Source organism: Leopardus geoffroyi, chromosome C2, assembly GCF_018350155.1.
Source record: "Leopardus geoffroyi isolate Oge1 chromosome C2, O.geoffroyi_Oge1_pat1.0, whole genome shotgun sequence".
NCBI classification, from domain to species: Eukaryota; Metazoa; Chordata; class Mammalia; order Carnivora; family Felidae; genus Leopardus; species Leopardus geoffroyi.
Window position 1 is genome coordinate 124,994,779 of NC_059333.1, and position 27,567 is coordinate 125,022,345.

At 51.6% G+C, this 27,567-nt stretch overlaps 1 protein-coding gene across 4 annotated transcripts in view; it reads right to left on the bottom strand.

Annotated features, from left to right (window-relative positions):
* ESYT3 (extended synaptotagmin 3) overlaps positions 1-27,567 on the bottom strand; it is a 49,370-nt gene that overhangs the window by 11,768 nt on the left and 10,035 nt on the right. For 3 of the 4 annotated variants that reach the window (XM_045503508.1, XM_045503507.1, XM_045503510.1), the window contains exons 2-17: positions 18,881-18,922; positions 16,549-16,683; positions 13,276-13,352; positions 11,706-11,772; positions 10,982-11,071; positions 10,402-10,457; positions 9,078-9,198; positions 6,818-6,988; positions 6,061-6,143; positions 4,162-4,210; positions 3,799-3,888; positions 3,248-3,310; positions 3,086-3,148; positions 2,473-2,541; positions 1,388-1,474; positions 539-688 (exon numbers count right to left, since the gene is read on the bottom strand). In XM_045503508.1, coding sequence (XP_045359464.1) covers positions 539-688; positions 1,388-1,474; positions 2,473-2,541; positions 3,086-3,148; positions 3,248-3,310; positions 3,799-3,888; positions 4,162-4,210; positions 6,061-6,143; positions 6,818-6,988; positions 9,078-9,198; positions 10,402-10,457; positions 10,982-11,071; positions 11,706-11,772; positions 13,276-13,352; positions 16,549-16,683; positions 18,881-18,922 — 1,413 coding nt within the window. Of the gene's footprint in view, positions 1-538; positions 689-1,387; positions 1,475-2,472; positions 2,542-3,085; positions 3,149-3,247; positions 3,311-3,798; positions 3,889-4,161; positions 4,211-6,060; positions 6,144-6,817; positions 6,989-9,077; positions 9,199-10,401; positions 10,458-10,981; positions 11,072-11,705; positions 11,773-13,275; positions 13,353-16,548; positions 16,684-18,880; positions 18,923-22,773; positions 23,069-27,567 lie in introns of those variants that run through there. The other variant, XM_045503509.1, reaches the window with a different exon arrangement.

Sequence of the window (27,567 nt, forward strand, 5' to 3'; positions counted from 1 at the left end):
TCCCAGAACACTGAACATATGTTTGCAACCCAAGTTACCACGCATAGAAAACAGATACAACAACCATCAAAATCTAACTCAAGATCTTAAGATATAATGTGTACCTGTGAATTCTAACGTAAGTATTTTCAAATGACTGAAGATGGAATAGAAACATCATAATAAAATACTATGAAAAAAGATAAAATCAGAAATACAAAACAGCCAATTAGTGGTCTAAGAGGACAGAGATCTGAGGAAATTTAGAATGTAGCACCAGGAGATAAAGAAACAGAAAATATGACAGTGAGGTCAGGTCGGGACATGGAGGAGGTGGTGGTCCAGTGTAAGAATTCTAGAAGGAAGGATTAAAAGAATGGGAGAGGCAATATCTGAAGGGAGAATGGCTGACCATATTCCAAAGTTGACGAAAAACAGCAATCTATCTCCTAGCTTCTTCTCGGCACAGAGCAGGTACTTAGTGCTGGGATAGCCCACCTTGTTCCACGGCCAGAGCTCCACCCCTCACCTACCCTGGGGCACAAGAAGGGATGTTTACCCGAAGCACTAGCCTCATGGAGATGAGGCTGTCCAGGCCTGAGTGGTCCAGCTGAAAGCGCTGCTCCAGGGTGAGGTCTGTATAGGGTAGAATCTGGCACAGGGGGAACTCCAGCACTCCCAGAGCACACTCCTGGTCATCATCAAGCACCTGGGCAGTGGGCCAGTCACAAAACAGGCTAACCCAGCCTCAGACCCACCACTGCCTTTCCCGAGTCTCAGTTCGCCTAAGTAAGCACTGTGCTTCTATTGGCCCCTGGCCCTGTTCTGAAAACCTGGGACTGGGACCAGGCCTGGTCCCTGTTTGCAGTCAGGGTAGAGGCAGTTATGATCTGTATGAGGCAGGGGCCAAATGCCCATGGCCACAGGGGCTTTAAGGGCTGATGAGCTGAGCTGCTCCATGATGAGACATCTGGACAAGGCTGAGGGCCCCCAAAATTTGTTGGGTCATGAAATCTTGGACAAGTCATTGTTTGAGCCTCTATTTGCTCACGTGTAAAATAAAGAAGGTATCTCTTTTCCACAGATCGTTTTGAAGATTAAGTGATTTTTTTAAAGAAGTACATCATCATTGACGTCTAGGGAGGATTCCAACACAGACTCCTCTGGGTGCTATGTAAAACCGGAAAGACTTGCAGGGAGAGAGCCAAGGGACGTGAGGGTTCGCCCTTCCACAGCCCTTTTCGCCCACCCACCAGCCCGTGAGGACGCGGGGCCTCCACATCCTCTCCCACGCACACAGGCTGACTTCACCACTGGGAGCACCTGCCTGAGGTGCACTTCAAGCTCCCCACCCCTCCTGCCGTAGACACCTCTTAGCCTTGTTCCAAGACCCGAACTTGACACAAACCTTCAGATGCAGCTCCTCGGCTGCCACGTCGTGCACAAAGAAGGAGAACACCTGGCTCCACACGGGGTCCTTGGTGTGGGGACAAGTCTGGGGATGGAAGAGAGAAAGATCACTGAAGGGTCAGGATGGGCAGAGCAGGGTGCAGGCACCCTCTGCTCGCATCTGGCCACTCACCAGCACTGCCTGGGGGTCAGACCCACCCACACGGCTTGTGGGAGACTTTAGGGTGGGGCAGCCAGGTTCAAAGGCAAGGAGAGCTTTCCCAGGAAGGTTGGGGGTTTAATTTACTTACTTAAATTCAAGTTAGTTAACATACAGTCTAGTATTGGTTTCAGGAGTAGTGATTCATCACTCACGTATGACACCAGTGCTCATGCCAACAAGTGCCCTCCTTAATGCCCATCGCCCATTTAGCCCATCCCCCCCCCCCCACACACACAACCCCTCCAGCAGCCCTCGGTTTGTTCTCTGTATTTAAGAGTGTCTTAGGGTTTGTATCCCTCTCTGTATTTTATTTTTCCTTCCCTTCCCCTATGTTCATCTGTTTTGTTTCTTAAAATTTCACATACGAGTGAAATCATATGATATTTATCTTTCTCTGACCTTTTTCACTTAGCATAGTGCACTCTAGCTCCATCCATGTTGTTGCAAATGGCAAGAATTCATTCTTTTTGATCTCCAATATTCCAGTGTGTGTGCATATATGTATATGTACATGTACATGTATATACATAGATAGATCTTCTTTATCCACTCATCAGGCAATGGAGATGTGGGCTCTTTTCCTAAACTGGAAGTTGTGTGGGGCTGAAAACATAGCAGCACTAGAGCTCACTTCCAGGGGAGGGGCCAACAGGACTTCCACGGCTTTCTAGCATGTGCCCTTGGGTCAGTCACTCCATCTCTGACCCTCAGGTTCTTGAACTGTGCAACTATTTTGTGAGGTTGTTTTGAAGACACCGGGCCTAGAACGTGTCCTGACACCTACGAACACTGTTCTGTTCTCTAATCCCCTGCCCTTTTGCTTCTCTCCTGTAAGGGGTGGGGCCCTCACTGTCCCATGGCTACACACCGAACTGTCTCACCTTGCTCGTTTGTGTCTTCTTGCCTACAGAGAGCTTGACATAGGAAGAAGGGTCTCTGCTCACTTTATTCTGTGGGGAACAGATGGACAACAATAAAAGTGGTACCAATGGTCTGAGACACCACCCCAACCAGCCTCACCTCCCAACCCCCAGGAGCATCAGTGGGACCTGGGGCCAGCCAATTGCTTCCCTCTGACAGAAGGCTACCCTGGTGCCCCCAGGTCCCTGGGCTGCCATCACTGTGAGCTCTAGGATAGGGCTAACCCCAGGGGAGGCTCCAAGGTAAAGACAGGAGGCCCAGAGCTGGGCCTGGTTGAGCACACACTCTTGTTCCCTCGAGCTATGGAGGCAGACAAGTTCTGGCTCTTCCTTTACCTTGTGACCTAGGTACTTAACGTTTCGGGTGCTACTTGTAAAATGGCAACAAAACGAGACACTCATCATGGGACTCGGGCATAACGAGTGGTGGGTTGCAAAGCCCAGCGCCTGGCACACGGCAGACATGGTGAATGGCACTCTTGTCATCCCTAGGCTGTGTGTGCACAGACGGTCACCCAGAAGACGGGGCTGTGGTTACTCTGAGGAAAAGGCACCGTGACTGGCTTTCACTTACCTTGGTAAACCTAGGGAGTTTTTTGGCTCGATATTCGCCATTCAGGTAGTCAAAGGGGTTTCTCTGCAGCACAAGAATAGGATAAATGAATGACCCATGGACATTTGCAAGAGACGGGCACAAGGCAAAGGTGTATGTGACACTGGGCATGGCACCACTCACCGGCAGGTTGCAGGCACTCTCCAAGAAAACCACGAGGATGGCAGTTGAAAGGCCACTATGGTCCTACAAGCACACACAGACTCTCACTCACTGGGTGCTAAAGCATTAGGAGACACAGACTGGTTTTGGAGAAGCCTATTCACGGCAGAAGGAAGCTAGCTAGCCAGACCTTGAACTCCAGACAAGCCCTACGATTGCCCACAACCTAGCTTTTTGTTGAGACTGAATCTACAACTGCAGCATGTCAGATTCAAGTCGGACACAGGGGTGGACTTCCTCAGGAACTGGGCTGGCCAGCACTGACAGAGCTTTTAAGGATCCCATCTTCCCCGAAGATGGCTGAGCTGCTCCGAGACTGCTGAGAGATCAGGAGCTGCCCGGTGTGGAGCTGAGGCCGAGGGACAGGTTCTGCTGAAGGTGGGGCTGGCTGGATGATTCTGTGAGCAAGATCTGGGGGCTTCATCTCGCCCCCTTCCACAAAGCTCATACAGGGACTGGCCGCCAGCCTCCGCACACCTTTCTGGTAGGGAACGCTGACACCCCACCCTTACCTGGGTCAGAGCTTCCGGGCTGGCGATCAGTGAAAGCCACTCCAGCTGCAGGTGCAGCCGCCCGCTGGTTGTGTCGTTCAGGACAAACCACTGCAGGAGGAGGGGGAGGAGGGAGGAAGGTGAGGAGGGAGGACGGCTCCAGGAAAGGCCCACTGAGATGCTACCGACCCTCTTCAAGCAGTTCAATTCTGGGACCTGGTGGAGCCCTAATAGGGGCTTTAGGGCAAAGATGGCCCAGCCGGGCGCTGTGGGCTCTGAGCTCGAGGGAATGGGAGAGGTGGTTATAGAAGGCCAGAGCACTACACTTTGAGATGGAAACAAGAATGTCCATGGGAGGAGGGGGGGTTGCAGGCTCGACTCTACCTCATCCACCACTCTGTTCGTCATGACATCCCCAAGGCAGATCTGCAGGCTGGAACACACAGGGAGTCGGCTTAGCTCCAAGCAGGCAGGAAGCAGCATATCCGAGGGCGGCCCTCAAGACAGGGGACCTTAGGGGTGCCTGGGTGGCTCAGTTGGTTGAGCATCCAACTCTTGATTGTGGCTCAGGTCATAATCTCACGGTTTGGTTTGTGAGCTCGAGCCCCACGTCAGGCACAGCAGACAGCATGGAGCCTGCTTGGGATTTTCTCTCTCCCTCTCTCTGCACCACCCCCCTCCCTTCTCTTGCTTTCTCTCTCTCTCTCACTCAAAATACGTAATGTAAAAAAATGGTTTATAATCTTTGAGGAAAAAAAAGACGGGATCTTATTCATCTCAAGGCACCAGTGGTAAAGCGCTTGCCGCTCAAACAAATGAAGGCCCGTCAGCAGGTGGCTCCAATCCCCAGAGGAGAACATGAGCAGAGGCTGCTGGACACACTGGCTCTGGATTCCCCAGTGACGGTACTATGGGCATTTTGAACAGGATGTTTCTTCTTTGTGAAAAACTGCCCATGCGTTGCATGGGTTTAGCTCCCTTGTCCTGTGTCCTCTAAACACCCGAGGCACCACCTCCCACAGTCATCATTAACAACCCCCAGGGCCCATCCATTTCCAACACTGCCCCAGGTACCCTCCAGGGGATAAGTCTGGTTGGCATGTGTGTGACAGGAGGTGACGGAGACCTAACCTGACTGCAGCCCAAACGCAAGACCCTGATAGCCAGAGGGGAAGGGGGGGTGGAGATTAAGTCTGTGTGACTGTTAGAAATGTGCTTGAGCTCAGCACACGCTGGAAATCAGTAACATGCTGCATGAACTACAAGCCACACTTTTCATCTGCAACAACACAAAAACTGCAGCTTTTTCCATTAAGAAGAGAAGAAAAAGAACATCTGGTGGGCTGTTTCTTAGGGTGGCAGATGGCACCCCTCCCACTTTGTTTTGTTGCTTTTAAAATTACATGCTCGTGGAAACCAGCTAAACAATACAGGAGCAAGAAAGATTTGGGTGAAACTCTCTTTTCTGCCTCCTCATCCCAGGCCCCCTGAGGCGAGCGGTGTGAACAGTCTGCTGTGTGTCTCCTGTGCCCTTCTCTGTGCTCACACAAACATACTCCGGGGTCCTCCCTGGAGACATGAAACCACATAGGCCACACCCGGCTCCCTCCCCTTCCCCCCTCCCCACCCCCCCAACCAAGTCTTCCAGCTCAACACAGACAGACCCTGCTCATCGTTTTTAAAAGCTGCAGAATATTCTGTAGTTTGGCAATGGCAAATCTATTCAAACACTCGACCAATATCCTCTGAGGCTGGACATTTGTGTTTCCAGCCACCACAGTTCTGCTCATTGCAGAGCACCCCCCGTATAATGCTCTGACTTTATGGGAGATTCCTGGAAGTGGGGCTGCTGGGCCAAAAGACATGGAAGTCTGAAGTTTTGATGGCCAGCCCCAGCCCCACCATCTCAGTCCCCCCACAGCCCTGAGTTTGGGTTCTGCCCCAGAGTGAGAGGCCAGGACTCCTTGGCACTGGGAACCTGACCATCCACGCCGGCCCCGCCCCTGCACCTGCTCTGAACAGAGAGTCTAGCTACCGCACCAGGACTGCAGGACGCAGAGCCCATGGGACACAAACCTTGGGGCCCTCTGCATCCCCGTAGCCCAGCTCAGGGCTGGGCACTCAGGAGACACCTAGGAAGGAGGTTAGTAGCAGGAACGTGGAATGACAGAGCAGGCTGCCTAATGCAGTCACTGTGTCAGGTGACTGCGTGCTGGAGGTGAGGGTGCTGTGGCCCCAGGCCTGGCCCAGTGCCCCTGCGCCCAGCTCAGCCCTCCTCCTCACCTGCCCAGGAAGTCGTCCCTGTCGGGATCCTCGTCATACAGGTCCACCTCCAGGTCCTGCCCAGGGACTTCGTACACTATAAACTGGAACAAAAGACGGGATACTTGATCTGCAGGCCCCAACAGCTGATGAAACCGACCTCAAGCATGACCCAGGGAGAGCCCAAGTCCAGCCCCACCACCTGCCAGCTCAGAGCCCTGGGCAGTTTCCTGGCTTCAACACCTCTGGAGAACCCCACCTGTAAGAAGGGAGTGATGTCCTCCCCTGCGGGATGGGGAGGACGGGGGTCGGTGCTCAGGGGACAACGGCTGCTGTGTGTTCTGCATGGGGCTCGCAGCTTCTGGAGCACTTCATAGGCTGTGGGTGCTACCTTCAGGTAGTAGGGATTGTGGGTGAATTTAAGAACTTTAAGCTCCTGGTGTGAGGCTCTGGCAGCAGGGGAGGCTGGGAGGATTGGGGCAGAACTGACTCAGGTTCTTTTACTTTGATTTGAAAAATTCCAACAAATCTGACCGTAATGGGGAAGGGAGGTGGGAATTCATTTACGAGCTGTTCCTCCAGCAGGGCCATGGCAGCCCACCTCTGAAGCCTGATGGATGTGGGAAGGAGGAGTGATGCAGGCCACCCTGCGTGTCCCCAAGGCCACTCCTCCGGCCCGGTGTTGCCACATGGGTGTGTGAGGCCTTCCCTTGTTTGTACCCAGCATGACCCAGTGTGGAGCCCGGAGGGCATCAAAAGTAGCCGAGGAGACCCTCACCTCAAATACCTCATTCCAGGTGGGGTTCAGGTTCTTGTAGATGGTCCTGCTCCGGAAATGCTGTAGGCCAATGCTCACCTTGGCGTAGGGGTCTGACTTGCCTCGGATCCCCAGGAAGTTGTCCTTCTGAGCCAGGTTCTCTGCTTCCAGCAAGTGGACTCTGATCACTCCCTGGAAAATGCCCCAGCCCAGGGCTCACAGCTGCTTTCTGGGCTGTGTCCGCCCCCAAGGCCCACAACATCAGGGCCAAAGCCATCAGACATCATCCCAGCCCCGTCTCAGTGTCTCTGTGGTCTAGATGGGAGACAAGCCAGATATGGCAGTTTCCTTGCCAAAGCCACGCAGCAAGTGATGGCAGGGCCCAGGGCTCTGTCCACTCATCACCATGCCCTGCCCCCATTCCTGGCCTTCAACCTGCCATGTGAATGGCTTGTTCAGCCGCAGCTGTTTCCTCCTGTGCTGACGACCACCATCTGAGGAGGCTGCCTCCTGGATTCCCCCTCTCTAGAGGGGAACAAAGTTCTAGTCATTTCCTCCTGAGGCCCAGGTGTACACACCCCCGTGGGCACTGCGTGCGGCTGGCAGTGTGCTCATAAAGGTCCCACACTCTGGGCTTTGTCCTCAGACAGAATGGAACGCAAGAGTTAGGAAGTACACTTCACGGGGCCAGGAGGCCTCCTGCCTAGAACTGTGTTTTTAAGTATCAGTAGATACATGTATGCTTAGGATGAGCACTGAGTACCATATAGAACTGCTGGGTCACTACACTGTACACCTGAAACTAACACAACACTGTATGTTACCTGTATTGGAATTAAAATTAAAAAACAGCGACAGATACACAGGCATTTACCCTTTGACCCAGCAATCCCATGTCTAGCCCTAAAAGTATACTGCCAAAACTCAAAAAAGACACGTCCAAGGCTATTCGTGACAGTGCTATTTGTAATAGCAAGAGATCAACACAGCCCGTTCAATAACCCCCTGCACACACACACCGTGGAGTACTGGGCCACCGTAAGCTGGAAAGAGTTAGGGCCCTGTCTACCCTGTCACGGAGCGGTGCCCATGACATACGGAGTGATAAAAGCAAGGTGGAGAAAACTAGGTTGCTGCCATCCGTCAAAGAAGGGGAATACGACCATCATCAGATATGCACACACAACCATATCTGCAATATATCTGCAGCTGCTCATTTTAGAAAACCAGCAATGAACAGTGGAAGGATAAACCATTACTTAAGGGGGATGGTGGAGGTCAGGTGCAGGGAAAAAAGGATCGAAACCAGACCCCTTAAGATAGAATCCATTTTTTATATTGGACTTCGGAAGCTTGCAAATATCTTACGTGACTGTAAAAGGAAGTTACGGTAAAAATTCAGCCCTAAAAATAGAAAATGGAATGAAATAAATCAATGTAAATGTTCACGGCCAGTTGTTGCAAACACGCAGAAAGAACTATTCCAAGTGAGTTTAAATGGTAGCAACTTTCCAGGACCTCTCGAGGGGGATATCCCCTGAGGACAGATTGTTTTCAGTAACAGAGGCGCAGGTGATGGGGTTGTTTGTCATTCTGAGATGGCCAAACTCAGCCTGGGAAGGCTGAGAGGATGTATGTGCTGCCGCCCTGCTCGCCCCGGGCCTCACCCCGGTGCAGCCAGAGCAAGCCGATGCCGCTTACCTGGTGCTAGTGGAGAAATGGGCACGCACCCCTCTCCCGAGCCCCGACTCGCAGCCCTGAAGGGCACCTTCTATAGGGAGGCCATGTGGCTGTCCTCAGGGGCCTCCCAAGCAAGGCCCAGGATGTGGGGGGCAGGGGCAGTGGGACTGAGCACACAGGAAGGCCCACGTCCTGGCTCAACTGAATGTTCTTCTCAGTGTACCCCAAGGATTCTTTCCACCACCAAATAATGGAGTCGGGGGAGTCTCGTGTCCCTGAAGGGAGGACAGGAATCTCCTAGAGTTTCCTGGGGGCAGGGGTGACTGCCCATAGCCCCCAACCCAGGCTGCACAGGTGGGGGGCGGTGAGGGGGGACCAGCATCCAGGAAGGAATGCCACCTGGGTTCTGCCCCTCCCTAGATGGGTGGCTTTGGGCAAGTCAGTCAGTCTCCCAACGCTCGGTCCTCGCCCGATCAAACGAAGATGCCCGTGCTCTCATCGGGCAGAGACCAGGCTTACCAACTGAGAATGCATTCCCTCCTCCAGCCTGAGGGTCCCTCAGCTCTGGGCCCAGTGCTCTGTGGCCAGTGCAGGTACTCACGCAGGGCAGAGGAAAGAGCAGGTTGGTCACATCCAGCCCCTTCTTCACAGGCACAGTCACGCGGTTGGGCAGTACCAGGTGGGCGGCGATGAGGTCCTCCAGCAGGCTGTCTGACACCTCGCTGGGGACAGTGGGCAAGACCAGCTGTAAAGGCCGCCCACCCCTCCACCCGTCATCCCCAGAGCTCAAACCAGGAGCAGAGCGTGGTGGGGTGGGCCCTGCCCAACAGGGAACATCCCTGTCCCCAGCCTGCCTGGCTGGTGGGGGTGGGGGAAGATGCGGGGTTTACATTTTGACAGCCCCTGACCACCACCCTCTCAATCCCGCTCTGTTCTCTGAGGCATCCCAGCGTGGTAGCTAAGGGATGGCCTGGCGCCTGTGTGCAAATCTCGGCTCCACTACCCATGAGCTGTGTGACCTTGGGTAAGTCGATCACCTCTCTGGACCTGTTTCCTCATCTCAGATAACAGCACCTGGCGCACAGTAAGTGCTAGCTAAGTGTTTGCTCCCGTAGCTCTTCTACTGGCTGACATCCCATCAGAGTTCTCTGCTCACTGCCTGACTCCCTCTCCCCAGCAGAGGAGCAGGGACAGTGCCTGGAACAGGCCTGGCCCGCAGAACGGGTGCTCAGGAAATATCTGTTGAATGAAACAATGCGCCACTGGATTCTCTGCATCCAGGGGGCCGGGAGCAGTGGGATCGTCCCCAGGGAGCGAGCCAGTGGTCCTCCCCATAGGCCAGGGAGCTGCCTGAGCCCAGGGAGCCTATTGGTGCTTGCCCTGGCCAGTCCAAATGTCCCTGATGCCTGGGGACATGTGTCCACGTGGGCCTGGAGCCCTCCCTTGCTCCTCCCAGGGGGCCTGAGGCTCTGAGTGCGGCCCTGCCACGGCCAGTCCCAGGAAGGGACGTAGAAGAACTGGGCTCCCCTTTCACTGAAGAAGAGCCCAGAGAAGTCACACAGTTGCTGAACAACAGAGCCAGAGAGCCTGCGCTCTCTCATTAGCCCACACCACCTCCCCCAGGACATCTCCTGTGGCCAGTGTGTGCCCGTGCGTTTGAGCGTGCATGTGTGTGCGTGTGTGCGTGTTTTCTAGGTGCAGTGCCTGCCCACAGAGGCCAAGCAACACTGTTAGCCTCCTGGTCCCACTCCGAACACACCAACACATTTCCCCCCCCCAGAGCAGGGACAGCTTGGTGCCACCCCGCTCCTCACACAGGAACCGGGAGGGAGGGCACAGCCGAGGTACAGCTCCAGTCACCGGATGCCTGTCTCTGGAGGGCCTCACTCTTGGGATCTGCCTGGCAGCTCTTGCAGTGCACTCACTTGATTCCTGGAGCGTCCAGCAGGTTGGTCAGGCCTGTCCAGTTGATCTGCAGGTGCTGCAGGGGCAGAGGGAGGCTGTTAGGCTGGAAGAAGCCAGAAGCCCAGGGCTGGGTCCCTCTGCCAAGCGCCTCACACCTGCCAGCCCGGGGAACCCAGCCTGCTGGTGGTGGTGGGACCTCTGCAGGGGTGTCAGGCAGGTGAGGGCACCTCTCAGTCTTGCTTAGGCCTCGGCTTGGGTGGCTGGGGCCGCGAGGCCCGCTGCTCTCCTGCCAGGACCACACGGGAGAGCAGGGCACACGGCCACAGGCCGGCCTGGACTGAGAGGTCTGGGTTACACCGTCTTCACCTCGGTCCCCCTGTGTGACCTCGGCAAGCCACTCTCCCGAATGTTTCCTGGTCTCAGGGAGAGCAGAGCCGAGCACCTCAGGCCGCCTTAGATGACATGAGACGAACAGTTGGAGCAGCCAGTCTTGCCGGCCTTCGGCAGTTCCATTCTGGGACTCAGACCGGCTCCTGGGGCCCAGCAGGCGAGTGCTTTCTCACAGGGAACCGCAGGCCCGCGTCTTTCCCTGGGACTTACTGGCTTCTGAAGGAAGAACACGGTCACGGCTCCGACGAAGGGCTTGTCCACCAGGAGGGGCTCCAGGATGATCCGCAGCGTGCCCTGCAACTGGGTGGGCACAGGGGGCCGGTGTGGGACCTCAGCCCCCCTCCCCCCTGCACCTGCTGCGCTCTGCCGAGGCCACCCCCAAACGTCAGGGCCACCTGCTGTTCCAATAGGGACCACACTTGGGAAACAGAAACCTGCACACAGCTGCCACGCCTCTGCCGGCTACCAGGGGCCCCGAGCTAGCCACCACTGCCTTCCACGGGTGCGGAGGGCGATTTACTTTACCTCTTGCCCACGTTTCAGGCCAGCCCAGCCAGCGGGGACCCAGCTCCCGTATTACTCCTCTACCACAAGAGATCTCCACCTCCTCCTCCAACCGCCTCATTTCTAAGCACTGGTTCTGCATCACTCCATGAACAGAACCTTTCCCTTCCCTGGGCAGCTGATGTCGCCCTGGGGGGACTGTACAGAGGCAGGTGTGGGGCCATGGGGCCAAGCAGCAGGTTAATAAGGCCTAGTCACCTCTTCACGGCCAGGCGACCTCAGGCCTGGAGTCCCTTGGTCATCATCAGCCTGTATTTGGTGTCTGCACCTTTTCTGCAGCCTGCTCCAGCATGAGCCCACTTCCCCCTGCCCAGCCTCCCACCCCAGGGGCAGGAATAGGGGGTGGGCAGTCCCACCAGGCTCCACGTACCTGAATCCCGTTCACGCCAGCCTGTATCTTCTGCAGCTCTGCACTGATCTCACAGTCCCCGATGTAGCTGAAAGCGGGGAGGGACGAAGGGCAGGTACACCACTCAGAGAGATCAGGAAGCTTGCCCAGCACCACACAGCCCAAGTCCAGGCGTCCAGCCACCAAGCCTGAGCCCCATGTCACCTGGATATGGCCTCCCTAAAAGCCTTAGCCTTTCTCAGCTCTGCAAAAATACCGACGTGAGCCCAGACCCTGGGAGGCAGCTGCACGGGTCCTTTCACCCAGGTGCCTCATGAATATCCTCCCTACCTCCGCCCACAAGGGCGGTGACTGTGGTCACCACTTTGCCCCATGACACCCCGAAGATGTGAAGGGGGGGCTCTCGATGAACATACTACCCAGTCCTCTGCTACTGCTGTGTGCCTGCCCCGTCCCTGTTCAGGTCTCTTCCCCAAGGACACAGGAACCTGAGTCTAGCTGGCAGCACTTACCAAGTAATGGGCACAGGGAGCCCAGATGGGCGCCTTGGAGGGTAAGGATCATAGGACTCTGTCAAAGGGTCCTCTAATGGGATAGAGAGCGGGGAGGCTTTAAATATCTGCAGGACAGGCAGAGAAGCTGGGTATCACAGAAATGCTAAGTACCCTCTGAAGAGGAGGGGTTGGGGGGGGGGGACCTGTCTGAGCTGACTGAGAAGCTGAGTGCCAGATGACCCTGATGTGCCTCAACTATTCATGCAAGGATCTTGTGGCAGAGCTTTGGAGCCAAGAGTGACCAACAGCCAACATCATCCCAACACACTTGAGACCAGCCCTCAAACGGGGATGGGTGTTCCCAGAGTTGACTCTTGTCTTCCCAATATGCTCTTGGTGCCAGCCTCTGGGCTAAGGACAGGAAATGAGGCACTGGAGAGGAATGGCAACAATCTGGAACTTTAGGAGTTGATCCTTGGTCCTTTAAAGCACAGTTCAGATCTCACCACCTCCAGGAAGACTTCCTGGATTGAATGTCCCTTCTCTCAGACTCAAGCCTGCTACAAACATCATTCCAAAGAGGCTCCTTTGCCCAACCCACTGAACTAGTCACTCATATGTCTTTGCATCCTTGTTTTCCTGAGGTGCCACGACTCCAGTTCTCCCACAGATTTCTCACAGCCTGTGCTCAGAGCTCCCTGGGCTTTACCACAAGTCCCCATATCTTCTTGCCATACTTGCTCCCTCTTTCTACATCCTCTTTAAGGCAGCTGGTCTGACCCTCCAGCTGACTAGCCCTGACTTCCAAGAAAGTTCTGCTGTCTGGGCCTTGGCACCCGGAGCATGCTTGGTGCCTAGTCTTATGGGAGGAGCTGGGCCTGGGCTGAGGGTCAAACAGCTGTGGCTTCCCTGGGACCATCCATTACTCCTGATAGTCTGCCCTGCTCCAGCCCAAAGGTGGTGTAGGTATGTCTGTTGTGAGGCACTTTCACACCCCAAACTCGAGTGTAAGTATGCCACTCCGTCCTCAAACTGACTGTTCTCACACAGGGTTCCCCTGTGCCCTACACCCGGCCCACACAGGCAAGAGGGCTCACCATATCTGCAGGTCCAGGACCACCTGCCTTCGGTTGCGCTTGTTAGTGTGTGCCTTGACGCCGTTGACCCTGGGGCACTGGAAGAGAGGCCAGAGGGCTAGGTCAGCAGGGATCTGGCAGCAAGGGATGGCTGCTGGCCCCTCGCCCAGCACCGGGCTTTGTCCCCAACAACCAAGGTGGCCTCTGCATTCCCGGGATGAGGCACAAACAGAAATTCACGCTGCTGCCTCTGTCTGTCCTGGGCACTGTGATACTTCCCTCCCTAGAACGCACACCCTTTCTTCTCTCTCTTAGCACAGGTATTTACGGAGTACCTGCTCTGTGCCAGGCACTGGACAGGGGAGAAGGCCAGGAGCAAGACGGGCTGAGCCTGCCCTCATGGGTTGGAAGCCCAGCAGAGGAGACAGTGGTGGGGGAGGGTGTGATGAGATTCAGCCCCTTGCTGTCACATGGGGATCTGGAGATTTCAGGAGCAACCTCCCCTGGTGTGGGTGGAAGTTAGTGAAGGCTTCCTAGAGGAGGAGGCATTTAAACAGTTCTGGCCTATGAGTAGGAGTTGGCCACCCAAGGGCAAGGGAAAAGGGCAGGATCCCTGGCTGCGGGATCTGACCCTAGAAATTAAAGTGCCCTGCCCTTGACCCACCCTCCATGACCCAGGGTCACGGTCCCCCAGCCTCTGGGGCTGAGGGCTGAGCTGCTAAGTAATGCCTCCTACCCCGGGTCTCTTCGCCTTCTGTTAGGAAGCTAATGGGCACTGGAATGGGGGTCTGGTTTTTATTTACGAAGAATTAAAAGTAAGTATCATTTGAATTTGAGTTATAGTCATGCTGAAGTAGTGAGGGTTGAAGTTCACTAATGTTTGCAATCTAGTTTGAAATGCATTTTAAAAAAAGATGATGAGGTGGGGCACTGGGGTGGCTCAGTCGGTTAAGCGTCTGACTTCGGCTCAGGTCATGATCCCGTGCTTTGTGGGTTCGAGCCCTACGTCGGGCTCTGTGCTGACAGCTCGGAGCCCGGAGCCTGCTTTGGATTCTGTGTCTCCCTCTCCCTCTCTGCCCCTCCCCCACTTGCACTCTGTCTCTCTCACTCTCTCTCAAAAATAAATAAATGTTAAAAAAAAGTTTTTTAAAGATGATGAGGAAAAATAGATGCATGGATATGTGCTAAAGCAAATACAGCAACAGGTTAGCAGCTGTTTGATCCAGATGGCTCATGGCATAATACTCTCACGTCTTCTGTATGCTGGAGATTTTTCACAATGAAATGTTGGAGAAAAAAATTCGGTCAACCACACTAGAGGATATTCCATTATCTTTCTGTTCTCCCCTTAGAAAGTGCCATTTACAAATGCACTGTCACATGAAAAGCCTATCCAAGAGTATGGAACCAAAAATGCAGGGGAAAAAGTATTAATAGGGACATCTCGAGTGGTTTAATTAAAATTATTATGTAGTCTTTCCAGTTTGTGATATGTGTGGTAGGTCAGCTTGTTTAAATATATAGTTTGCTGTGGTTTATTTTGCCATTCTTTCTCATATTTATTTAATATGTATTTTTGTCCTGATTTGATATTTTTGTTTTTTGTTTTTTTTGAGAGAGCGAGAGCGTGCATGTGAGCAGCAGAGGGAGAGAGTGAATCTTAAGCAGGCTCCACACCCATCATGGAGCTGGACACAGGGCTCCATCTCACGCCCCTGAGATTGTGACCTGAGCTGAAATCAAAAGTTGGACGCTTAATCGACTGAGCCACCTGGGCGCCCCATGTTCTTTTTCTTTCCTGTAGAAGCTTCAGGCTGCGTCCACCCTGGCCTCCAGGGCCTTCGTATTAAAGACCCAGAAAAGCCAGTGGAAGACTGGGGAGCAGGGCGGGGCACTGTAACAGACTTCCCACAGCCTGGAGCCTCTAGGCCTGCTTCTGTTGTGACAAGGGACGACTTCCCAGCAGCATCACATCCCACAGGCATCGGGCTCTGCGGTAAACACAGCAGTCTGCCGGCTCCTTAGCTCTTAGCCTGCTGAATCCTTCAAATGCCAACTCAGACATCACCCACTCCCGGCAGCCTTCCCTGACTACCCCATTCCCCTCCACTCCTGAATTCACGCATTCCTCTACCATTGTGCGTACTCGGCCCTGTTGAGGTCCACCAGTTTATACATCTGCCTCACACAGGACAGTGACCTTTCTGAAGGCAGGCGCATAGCCACGCCCATTTCTGTCTATGGTGTCTCACTCACAGCCATGTTCCATAAAGTCTACATGAACGAACCAGGGAATGGACAAATGAACCAACAGATACTGGAACAAGCCAGTCCTGGCTGAGTCCGAGTGGCATAAACCAGAATCTCCAGGGCTCAGGGGGCTAGCTAGCGGGGCAGAGTTGGGACACGCCCTGGGGCAGGCAGACGGCTCGCAGCAGGCTGGCCTGCACTCTGGTACCTGCCTGCCCCACAGCAGAACACATGCTGGGGCCTCTGATTTCCCCAGTGATGGACATCACAGCAGTTTTCTGCCTGGAGGATGCTTTTTTTTTTTTTTTTTTTTTAAGTCAACTCTACACCCAACATGGACCTCAAACCCATGACCCCAAGATCAAGAGTCATGTGCTACACCGACAGAGCCAGCCCACCAGGGACTCCTGGGGATGAATTTTCAAACAGCAAAAATAAGACTCACAGCAGTGGGGCACTTTAGGGCAGCAGGAACGGGGCACGAGGGTGGACTAGGAAGCTGTCAAGAATAAGGACCTGATGTTGGGTATGTCAGATGCAAACCTCACCTATCCTGGGTCACCTATTATCTTCACAGAACTAGGGTTGGGCTTGTGACGCTGCTTGCGAGAACCAATCATCTGGTAGAGAACTATCCACTGTGTTGAGGCACTACCTCTCTCCGTGAAGGTGTGCTCTCCCAAGCTGATGCCTTAGCAAGCATGACTTGTACATCTTTGTATCTGGCCGAATGCCATTGCCTGGCATGTTTCCGAAATTTGGCTGAAGAAAGGTGGACTTATTTCCCATCTTTCCTTTTTGTTCTCCCCGAGCCAGGCTTCCTTAGACCCTGCAGAGACGGTGGGGCCGGGACTCAGGGGTGAGGGGTCTATACCGAGGCTGAGAGGCTGAGAAGGGCAGGTGGCGGCCAGGCCCCCAGCAAGGTCCCCTGGGATGTTCTCAGTCAGGAGTGAGTGACCTGGGGCAGGGTCTGGGACAGAGAAAAGGCTGCAGAGCAGATACAGGCTGCCCCAACTGAGACATCACCCACCTTTTGTCACCCACCTTTTGTCCAAAGTAGAGCTTGGTGAAGGTGAAGGTCTTCAGGTGGATGCTCTTCTCCCGGATCTTGGGCTCGAGTTTCTCCCGGAACTTGTTCTCCATGATCATACTCAGGTAGGGCCAGATCTGAGAGATGATCTGTGACCACAGGAAGAGGCTCTTGGGGGTCAGGTCTGTTTCCCCCACCCAAGACCCAGGGCTACCCAGAACAACCTGGCCCGGGGTGGGGGGTTCCCATGGCCCTTACACTGCAGCGCCCACAGGCCTGTCTGCCCACCCATCCACGCAACTGTCCGTCCATCTATCCATCAAACATGGCATAACTACAACAGTTGTTCTCACTCTGGCCCAGGCAGTGGGACCCCAAGACTTGGTGCTGTTTTGCAGAACACCACGAAATGGTCACTCAACTTAGTATTATGAAACTTTTGGTTCACTGCTAAAATGTAAGCTATCAGAATCAACATTGTGGTGTAACCAGGAAGGAGCAGGTGCCAGAGGCTTAAGGAAAAAGAATCACAGAAGAGAAAGTTAAATTGCTTCCTGTGGATTTAATTTTTTCTAACAATCAAAAAAAGGCTGCCTTGGGCTGATCTCTGCAGAATGACTCATGGCGTGGGTCTGGGAAGTAAGCATGGGACAGGGGAGAGGGAGGGCAGCAGAGAGAGGTCATAGTTTAAAGATGCAGTTCCCATTCCCCAGACCCAGCATCGGAGGAGCCCGAGGCTGAGAGGTTTCAGGGCACCACTGCCTCCATCTCTCTCAGGGGCCCCGTTAGGGCTGGTCCCATCTTCCTGCCTCACTGCTTTGTTGTCTACTGAGTGCATCCTGAGCATGAAGCTCCATGGGACACACTGGGTGCCCCAGTGTGTGGTTTGTCTACACAGTTGTCTCCCCACCCGTGCCCTGAACTGAGGGTGGGAGCCTCATCCCACAGTCATACGTCCCCAACACCTTGTGTGGGACTCTGTGTGTCAGTGTAAGAAAGAAAGATGTAACACACGAGGGCACCCATGAACTAGGGGACACAGGCAGGAGGGACTCCCCTTTGTGGGCACAGAACAAGGTCTGTCCCAGGGGCCCTGGGCCCAGCATTAATCCACAGAAATCTGGTCACTCCTCTGAAAGCAGCAACCTACTTCGTCCAACTTCTACCCGTAGGCTGGGAGCAGTGTTCTTTTTTCCTTTTTTTTTTTAAATGTTTATTTATTTTTGAAAGAGAGAGAGAGCGCGTGAGCAAGCAGGGGAGGGGCAGAGAGAGAGAGGGAGACACAGACTCTAAGGCAGGCTCCAGGCTCTGAGCTGTCAGTACAGAACCCAACGCAGGGCTCGAACCCACAAACCATGAGATCATGACCTGAGCCAAAGTCGGACACTTAAATGACTGAGCCACCCAGGCACCCCTGCTGGAAACGGTTTTTGATCCACACGGCATTGACATCTTTGGTAACACAGAACCATCAACTTTTGCTCAAAAACCATCAGGAAGTCTTTTCTTAGACCTAACTTAAGTCGTTCCTGCTATGGCTGTTCTAACCAGAACAGAGGCAAGGTTCATATTAGAAAAAGTCCTGAGTCAGAATCCTTGAGTGGGTGGGAGGATCCACAAGCTGTCACACTTAGGGGACAGATGTGGGCTGTCCAGATAGGGGCCAGACTCTGTTTCCTCATCTGTAAGAAAGGGCTAGACCCAGAGTTGGAGCCCGGGGGCCCCCCTGAGGCATCTGGGAGCAGAGCCTGCTGGGAGTTCCCTGAATGATCTAACAGTAGTCACACCAGTGATGACAGTGTTCATGACGTTCCAGGTACTGTGGGGCACTCATTACCTCATTAACCCTCACAGCCTCACAAGGCAGGGACCATAATTATTCCTGTTGCACAGATAGGGGGAACCAGCTCTGAGAGGTGAGGCGGCCTGCCCAGGGTTGCAGTCAGTGCTGACAGATCTGGGCTGGAGACCAGGTGAAGTGTGGCCATGGCCTTCCTCCCTAGGAAGCACTGATCTTGGCCTCATGGGCCACTGGGGGTGCTGCATTTTTCTCTATACTTCTCTGTGTTTTCTAACATTTCAGCTGTGGCCATGCATTAATTTCACACTAAAATAAATTTTGTTTTCTTTCGTTTTGTTTTAAATAGAATCATTGGTAATGAGAAAACCCCGGAGGGTGGGAAGGGGAAGAAACTGGCAGAAGGCAGCCGGCAGTTACTGCCAGGAGCTCCCTGTCCCTGTGCGTGGCATCGCCGTCGCCCCGCCCCTGGGGTCCCTCAGCCTAGGGCCGCCAGGAGGATGAGACCTAGAAGAAAGCCAGCCCTGCCGGACCCACCCCGGCCTTACCTTATTGGCCCACTCGACCCGTTCCACATCTGGGAAGTGGATCTAGGGAACAGAAACCCCAAAGGTAAGTTAGACTGAACACCTGCCCATCCCTGAAAACCCAGACGCGCAGCAGCCGGGCAAGTTCCCGCTCCCACCCCACACGCACCTCTGCTCTTCCTCCCCGCTCAGCACCCACTTGGCCAGAGATTCAGCCAGCCCTGCCCCGGAGCGCACCGTCTGGTGCGGCAGGCAACCAGACCGTACCAATGCACGGCCAACACTGACACTACTGGGCTCGGAAGCCCTGCACGCGGGTGTGCGATTCTGTGGAGACTGCTCCTCTCTCCCACCTCCCCTCCCCCTCCCCCTCCCAACTGCGCCCTGAAGCCCACAGGCTGGAAGGGCGGGGCTGGAACCCCGTCGCTTGCTTATGCAAATAAGACCTTCCTTCCCGGTGGATACACACAATCCCCACCCGGGCTGGCCCAGGGTACCACCCGACTTCGTTCCTTGCCTTTCCCTCCTCCTTACTCCTTTTAATGCCACAAGTAATCATGGTCTCTGGAGAAAAACTAGAAAATACAGCTAAGCAAAAGGAAAAATATTTTATCACAGAATGCCAAGGGACAACCACCGTTAACAGGTTCAGCCTATTGCGGAAACAAGGCTATGTAGTTCCCACAGAAATTGAAGTCACCGTGTGTTGTGGTAGTCTGCTTTTTTCCACCTAGTGTATGTAGGATTGTACTGATTCCTAAGGTAACAACTGCCCGTTTGAAAGCCATTTTCATAGGCAACTGGAGAATGGAAGTGCCCCCCTCAGCTCCCAGGAGCCCCTCCCCAGCAGGCCAGATCTGTGGTCACATAGGGGAGCTTCCTTCAGGTCACAGCCCCTAGCCACTGTGCCTGCCGGGTGAGTCCTGCCACTTCCTTGGGTCAGGGAGGGAGCTTGCGGTGGGGGGGTGGGGGGGGTGGGGGGGGTGGAGGTGAAGCAACAACCCTACTGGCTAACCTTTGCATCACCTGAGGGTGCTTAAGCCCTTCCTTGCAAGAGTCTCAGTCTCTGCCAGTGTCTGAGCTTCTCATAGACCCCCACCCCAAGCCCCAAGGTTCTCAGGGACAAAGGGGTAAGACTGTAGTGGTACCTGGCACAAAATAGGGATCAGTAAATGGTAGCAGTGGCTACCATCACTGTCACCAAGTCCTCTGAGCACAAGGCCAACTCAGGATCAGATTCATGGTGGGCACTGGAACTCCCAAGGTCAGGAGAGGAAATGTGTCCATGCAGTTCACACTCCTAGTGCACACCAGGCCCTGGGCTGGCTCTGGGGATGCCCTGAAGGCCTAAATGTAGACCCCGGCCTAGACCACTTGCCCAAGAGGAGAGCCATTCCCAAAGGAGTGATAAGCAATTCAGTCCTCTTAAGGAGTTTTTAACAACCTTGAGAAGTCAAAGAAGCCCGGCGGTGCTTCTGAGACTCCTGGAACATTGAGCCATTCTCCCAGCCCCAGTTCCCCCAGCCCTGGGCAGTGATCCATATTAACTTGGAGAAGCATCTAATAGTCTCAGGTGCTAAAGGAAAATCACTGCCTGGTTCCCAGGGGGAGGACAGGGGGAGGCTGACTCAGTCCACAGGAACAGAAGGGAATGGTGGGAAAGGAATCTTGAGGGAAGTAGGCAGGAATTAGGGTCAGCCCATCCATTTGAGCTGGGGAGAAGCAGCCTACTCACCACCCATTCCCTGCTGCTGCCCTGGGTCAGGTCCTAAGCTGGTAGCAGGCAAATGGAGGGTGAGACGCTTTCATTGCTCCCTATCACACTGCCCACTAAAGCACACTAAAGAAAAAGCTCCTGCACGTCGGGCTGAAACAGACATCCCCACTGCTCTTTGGTTGCTCCACTCATTACTATCTTTGACTTTATTTCTTCCAGGCAGCCTTTCCTGATCTCTCAAGTCAGGGACAGGTGTCCCTATTATGTGTCTGCTGGTTCTCCTTTGAGACACTTAACACACCTTAATAGACCTGCTTGTCTGCCTGCCTCCTTACTAGACTGGAAGCTCTCGTGGGCCGACTCGGCCGTGTTCCCTATTAGTGCCTGTCCCTGACACATGAATATCTTAATAAATATTTGTGGAATGAATGAATGCATAAATGTATGCAAGGTTCTTGCCCTCAAATAGCTCCTAGGCTGGTAAAGGAAGCAGACAATAAACAGATCATTCCAAGTACAGGATCAATACCAAGGTGTGGGGAGTGGGACCCCCACAAAGGAGAAAAGTGGGTTACAGCTGGGCTTTCACTGGCACCTTTGTCCCTCTGCTGCTCAAGCCTGCTGGCTGGACCCTTCCCTCTCCTCCGTCCATCCTGCCCCCTGCACTCCCAACCTACCCCGGGGCACATCTTATGTACACCCCTTCCACCGACCCCCTGACTCTCCAGGGGAGGACCCAGAGGAGGTTCTGTACCCCTGGGAACTGGGTTCTGATCTCCTGCACCCTGGAAAAGTGATCCAGCTTGGCAGGTCTAACCCTGGCCACACTTGGGAGCCGGCTGAACGAAGATTCCTAAGCTGCTTCACACCTACTGACTCACAGTGTTTCAGGGTGGGGCCTTGCAATTTATTTTTAACAAGCTCCTGGCAGGATTCTGGAGTTCCATCAGGGTTGGCATCAATGACCAGCCCGCCCCTTCCTTTAGAGGGGCCCACACTCACCCTGACAATGCAGACAATAGCGGGATGTCCAGGGCCCACACTGTTTTCATGGTCTCTTGGCCAGCTGCACTTGTGTTGAGGCTCCCTGCTAAGAGATTCCCCTAGAAAGTGAGTCTGAATGCCCTGACAAGAGCAGCAATTCAGGCCAGGAAAGGAAGAGACCATCAAGTCTCTACTCTGCCTTAGGCATCCTGCTGGCTCTCCCTCGGCCTAAATCTCAGCACCTATCGTGACTCGCCAGTGAGCTGATTCAAGAGCCAGGCCACCTTCTCTGTGATGGCCCTAGAGTAAGTCCTGGACCAGAGGATGACATCAGAGTGATGGACATTTAGGAAGCAATTACTCAGACCCAATGTTCCCTCAGTTTGATGGAGACAAATTAGTCATATTTCCATTATAGTTGGCCTTTTTTTTCCCCTACTCCAAATTCTCAAAGTTATTCCATGCTTTTATCTATTGGCTTTATATTTTAGCTTTTCCACTTAGGTCTTCAATCTGTCTGAAATTTTTTATAGCGGATGAGATAGGCCTCTACTTTCATTTCTATCCACATTCTAAGGCAGCAATTTTCTAGTATCACATACCAAAAAAAAAGTCCATCTTTCCTCCTGACTTGTGAAGTGACTTCCCTCATATGTCAGCTTCTGCTGTGTACTCTGGTGTGTTTCTGAACTTGGCATTGAACTCTGTGGTCTGATTGCCTGTTCCTTGCCAGTCTCACACTGTGATAATCGCTCTAGCTTTGCAACATGACCGGGGTTGGGTGATTCCCTCTGTTAGCTTTTCTTTTTCAAACTGATTTAGCTAATAGGAGCTATTTATACTTCCATATGAATTTTGGAATCTTGTCAATCTTCCCTCCAAAAAATCCTCCTGGATTTTGATGGTTATATTCCAGAACTTATAAATTTGTAGGAGAAATGACAGCTTTACAATATTAAGTTTTGCAGCCATGAGCAGAATATTTCCCTTTATGAATCACATTAGGTTGCACTCACATTTGAGATCATAAACCTTTTCCTATAAAAATCCCATATATTTTTGTTAGATTACTTCGTGGGTTTTGCAGTTATTAAAAATGGTATTTCATTTTCTGGGCAACTTTGTTGAAATTTGTTGCTAGTTCTAACTGTTCATGAATTCGCACAGATTATTTATACACATTAATAATCTCCAGTAACAATTTTTTTCTTACCTTCTCTTGGTTTGTCTTTTGGTCACGCCCAGTAGCAGTGATTGCGAACAGCTCTACCTTGTTCCTGGCCTCAAATGGAAGTTTTTCCATGAAGTGTGATTTTTGCTGTAGAGTTTTAGAGGACAGCCCCTATCAGGTTGAGGAAGCTCTTCTCAATAACTTAATTTGCAAGGACTTTCATGATAAATGGGTATCGAACTATATTCAACACAATAGATATTGAGACAATCATGTAATTTTTTCCTCTTTGTCCATTAATGTGGTGAACTTAACTGATGTTTCTTTATAAAACAAAACCATCTCTAGTACTCAGGAAACGCCCCATTTGAAGTAATACATTTAGGTAGCCTGATATCTCATTTAGGTTTTATACACTTAGGATTCAAAGTGATACCTACAATTTTCGTTCTTGTGCAATTCACACCCAGTTTTGGTACAAAGATCTTACAATAAATTATAAAACTAGTGGGACAGCTTTTCCATATCTTCCTATTTTCTGAAACAACCTGTAAATAATAGGAATTATTTCATTTAAAAGAAAAAAGAAAAAAAAAAAACAAAAAACGGGTGCCTGGGTGGCTCAGTTGGTTAAGCATCCAATTTCAGCTCAGGTCATGTTCTCCTGGTCTGTGAGTTTGAGCCCCGCGTCAGGCTCTGTGCTGACAGCTCAGCCTGCTTCAGATTCTTTGTCTCCTTCTCTGTCTTCCCCTCCCCCGCTCATGCTCTGTCTCTCTCTCTCTCTCTCAAAAATAAACATTAAAAAAAAAAAGGAATTATCTGGTCAATGAAGTTTAATGCATCTTAGCTATAAAGCCATCTTGGTCTGAGGCTTTTTGGGGTAGGAAGTTACCATTCCTCTTTTTAGTGGTTAATGGTGTATTCGAGGTCTACTTATCTCTTATTGTGGCAATTTTGGCATTTATATTTTTCTAGAAATATAGTTTATCTAGGCTTTCAAAGGTATTGATATATATTTGCTTATAATATTTTATTATTTTTAAAATGTTTATTTATTTTTGAAAGAGAGGAGTGCGAGTGGAGGAAGTGCAGAGAGAGAGGGGGGACAAAGATTTCTAAATGGGCTCTGCACTGACAGAAGGGAGCCTGATGCAGGCCTCGAACTCAGGAAATGTGAAATCATGATCCGAGCTGAAGACCAAAGCTCAACGGACTAAGCCACCCAGGCTTATAATATTTTATTACTTTTAATCTGCTTTATCTATAGTTATTTCTGCATTTATCCCATATTTTATTTTCATCTTTTTCTATTTTTTAATAGGTCTAGCTTGACAAAGGTTTTGCCCATTGTATTGATCTTCTCAGAGAACTAGCTTTAGTTGTTGTTAATAGTTTTCTTTCCCCTTTACCATTATATTAAAATTTTTGTTCACTTTCATCGTTATGTTTTTTATTTCCTTACCTATTTCTTTGATCTAAACCTGTTGCTCTTTTATGTTCTTGGAGTTGAATTTATTTTCAGTTTTTGGTTTGTGATAAATTCAAAGTTTAAATTCCCTATAATTTTTGGCATAGTATTTTCATTATTTACCTCCCATTTTTTTTTGTTGTTGTTTCCATGATGACTACGTTTTAAACAATAATTTTTTACAATAAGTACTATTTTTAAATATTTAGGCATGTGAGGTTTCTAACACTGCTTATTGCTTTCTGATTCCATTTCTTTATGGCCTGCACAGTCTGTAGGATGGCAGTCCACTGGAATATATTGATAATTCCTTTGTGGCCTAGTGCATGATTAATTGCTATGGCTGTTCCATGTATGATCAAGTTATTAATCATGTCCTTTGTAAAAAAAAAAAAAATATCGTGCCCTTCAACAATTCTTTATCCTTGTTTCCTCCTTGCCTACTTCTCATTTTCAGAGAGGAATGTATTAGAGTTTCCAAGTCCAGCCGTTGCTTTATCTTCTTCCCTGTGCAGTTCTGTCAGTTGTTGGGCTTTTTACTTCAAGTTTATATTATGCAGCATATATATGTCCATGACTGTTATCTTTTAAAATTACTGTTCCTTTTATAACGACAGAACATCCTTGTCTTTAGGATATATCTGAGTTACATTCTACTTTATCTGATATGAAAATTGCCACTCTAGCTTACTTTCGTTTCAAAGTGCCCAGTTGTATCTTTTTTCCACCTTATTTTCTAACTTTTTGAGTTCATGCGATCTCATGTCATTTAAAACTCACCTTAGTCCCTTTTTAGCTCCATTTTACAGATAAGGAAACTAAGGCTCAAAAAGGTTACTTACAGGCACCAGCTGCGGAGTGCCAGAGCGGAATCACAGATCCAGGTCGGTCTCACCACAAAGTCCCTGCCTGTCCACCCCACCCCTCTCACTCCTCTTAAGAAAACCTTACATAGTATTATCTTTTCCTCTTTTATAGAAAGTCTAATTTAGCAGAGGGTTGCCCTCATGGGACCTGAGTCTTCATTAGCAGGCCATGCTTTATAGCTTACAAAGGACATTCTACACTTTCATTTCATCCTCCTAATACTCCATAAGGTGTACAGCAAAGCTACAATTATCCTCATTTTACAGATGAGGAGAGGCTCAGAGACTAGTTGGTACCTGCCAAGATCACCCAGGTGACCATAACTCAGATTTCACCCGCATGTAATTTGAGCCCAGCCTTCAAGCCTTTTTTCTCCCTGCCTTCTCCACCTGAAGTGTCAGCATTTGAGGTGCATTTCTTAGGGTCAAAGTAGTCTTTGTGCATTTAAAATTTCACCTCTGTAAGCCTTGGTTTTCTCATCCGCAGGATGGGTACCATGCTACCAATTTCACAGAGCTCCTGAGTAAATGAGACAATGCGTGTAAGTAAGTGCTCGGTACCCTCCCTGGCTCAGAGTAAATGCTCCAGAAGCTGTTACTGTTGTTGGCAGTTGTACAGACCCTGAAGGTGCAGACACTGACGTCTTTGTCCTCAGGTACATGCCAAGAACAATGTCACCTGGGCTATGCGTCCAGTTCTGTCTGACCCAAAGCCCAGCAAATTCTCTACGGGCTCCCCAGGTGCCTGCGGCTCTGCACTTCGGGAAACACTGAGAAGAGAGACAACACAGTGAAAGCGCCTGAGGCTGAAGGAGGACCACAGTTGAGTGTTGTTTCCCCGGCCTCTGCTGATTGGCTAAGGGATGCGCCCCTAGATAGGCTGGGCCCAATGCCTGTGAGGCGCCTGTGTGAAGCTGTCCAATGAGGGCGCTCCACAATGAGGCGGGGCAAAGGGACCCAATCAGAGCCTCTGTGCATGTCTTTCCCTCAGGAGGTAAAGGAAAGGAAAGCTGAAAAAGACGACTGGTGGCCCACTCTCAGACTGAGTCCTAAAGTCACCGGAACTTTAGTTCCAATACCTCACAAGGCTGGGAGTCTCTGAGACCAGAGAGCAGGGAGACATCCACGCCTCCTGGCAATGCAAAGGGCTAGACTCAGGCGGGTGTGGGCAGCGGTCTTAAACTTTTCCTTACAAAACCACCACCAGGAGACCTCGTTAAGACGTGGATTCTTAGTGAGGTCCCTCAGAGATTTCGATTCTGGGAACTGAAAACTTGGGGCAGGGACCCGACAGCTTGTATCTTTAACAAGCTCCCAGGTCATTCTGATCACAGTGCTAGGGCGTGTTGAAGAATGAGTGGACAGGCCTCCCTAGGCTAGGGGACCCGCTCAGACCCTGGGAGAAGGTGACTCCTCCGCCCCCTGAGGCTCCTGACGAGGGCTCCAAAGTCACAGCTGTCACTTTGTCATCAAATTCTTACCGGCAGCCTATGGACCTCAATTCTTTTACAAAGGGAGTATCTTTTGTGCCACGAGGAGCAAGGGAAGGCAAGGGCTAGCAGATGAAAACACAGTATGATGAGTCTGCCTGGCTTTGGGCACTGCTCTGGCCCCTAAAAAGGTGAGCCACTTCCACCCAGTAGCTGCTTTCTATAGCCAAGCAGCAGAGGTAGGACGTGCCACCACGGGCCCTGAGGAACCAGGGTCTGGTCCTGACCCTCTTTCTGCAGCCTCAGGTTTCTCCCCATTGAAGGAAGTGAGGCTGTGATGCCTATGCTGCCCAGGTCTACAATCAGGAGACAATGAACGCAAATCTACTCTATATGGAGACAAATTAAGAGCTCTAGCAAGGTGGGGCGTCTGGGTGGCTCAGTCGGTTAAGCGTCCGACTTCGGCTCAGGTCATGATCTCACAGTTAGTGGGTTTGAGCCCCATATTGGGCTCCGTACTGACAGCTTGGAACCTGGAGCCTGCTTGGATTCTGTGTCTCCCTCTCTCTCTGTCCCCTCCCCACTCACGTGCTCTCTCTCTCTCTAAAATAAATGAACGTAAAAAAAAAAAAAAAGAGCTGTAGCAAGGTTCATCCCCCTAGAACATGGACACTATCCTGACTGCTATATTACAGGTGTGAGCACTTACCCAAAGAAGGCCTGGAAACTCTTAAAGTTGCCCAAGCCCGTGGTCAAGTCACCAAGACCTTAGATGCCTGCTTTTGCCCCTCAGAGAAACTTAAGTAGATGGGGCCTCGGCCCCCACCGAGAGCCTCCCTGTGCTAACTTGCATCTTGCTGCTGTTAGTGTGCTTGGGCCAAAGCTTCCCAGGCAGTGGGCTCCTATTTTAATGACAGCATTTTTTTTAGACAGTGGCAGTAATGAGAGCTCAGAGAAGAGATAGACTGTAAAGCAAACTCAAGTCAGAATTCCAGGCTAGCAGAGGCCACCACAAAGGCGCCACACATCAATGCTTCATCTCTAGGTGGCCGTGCTTTACTTCTTAAACCCT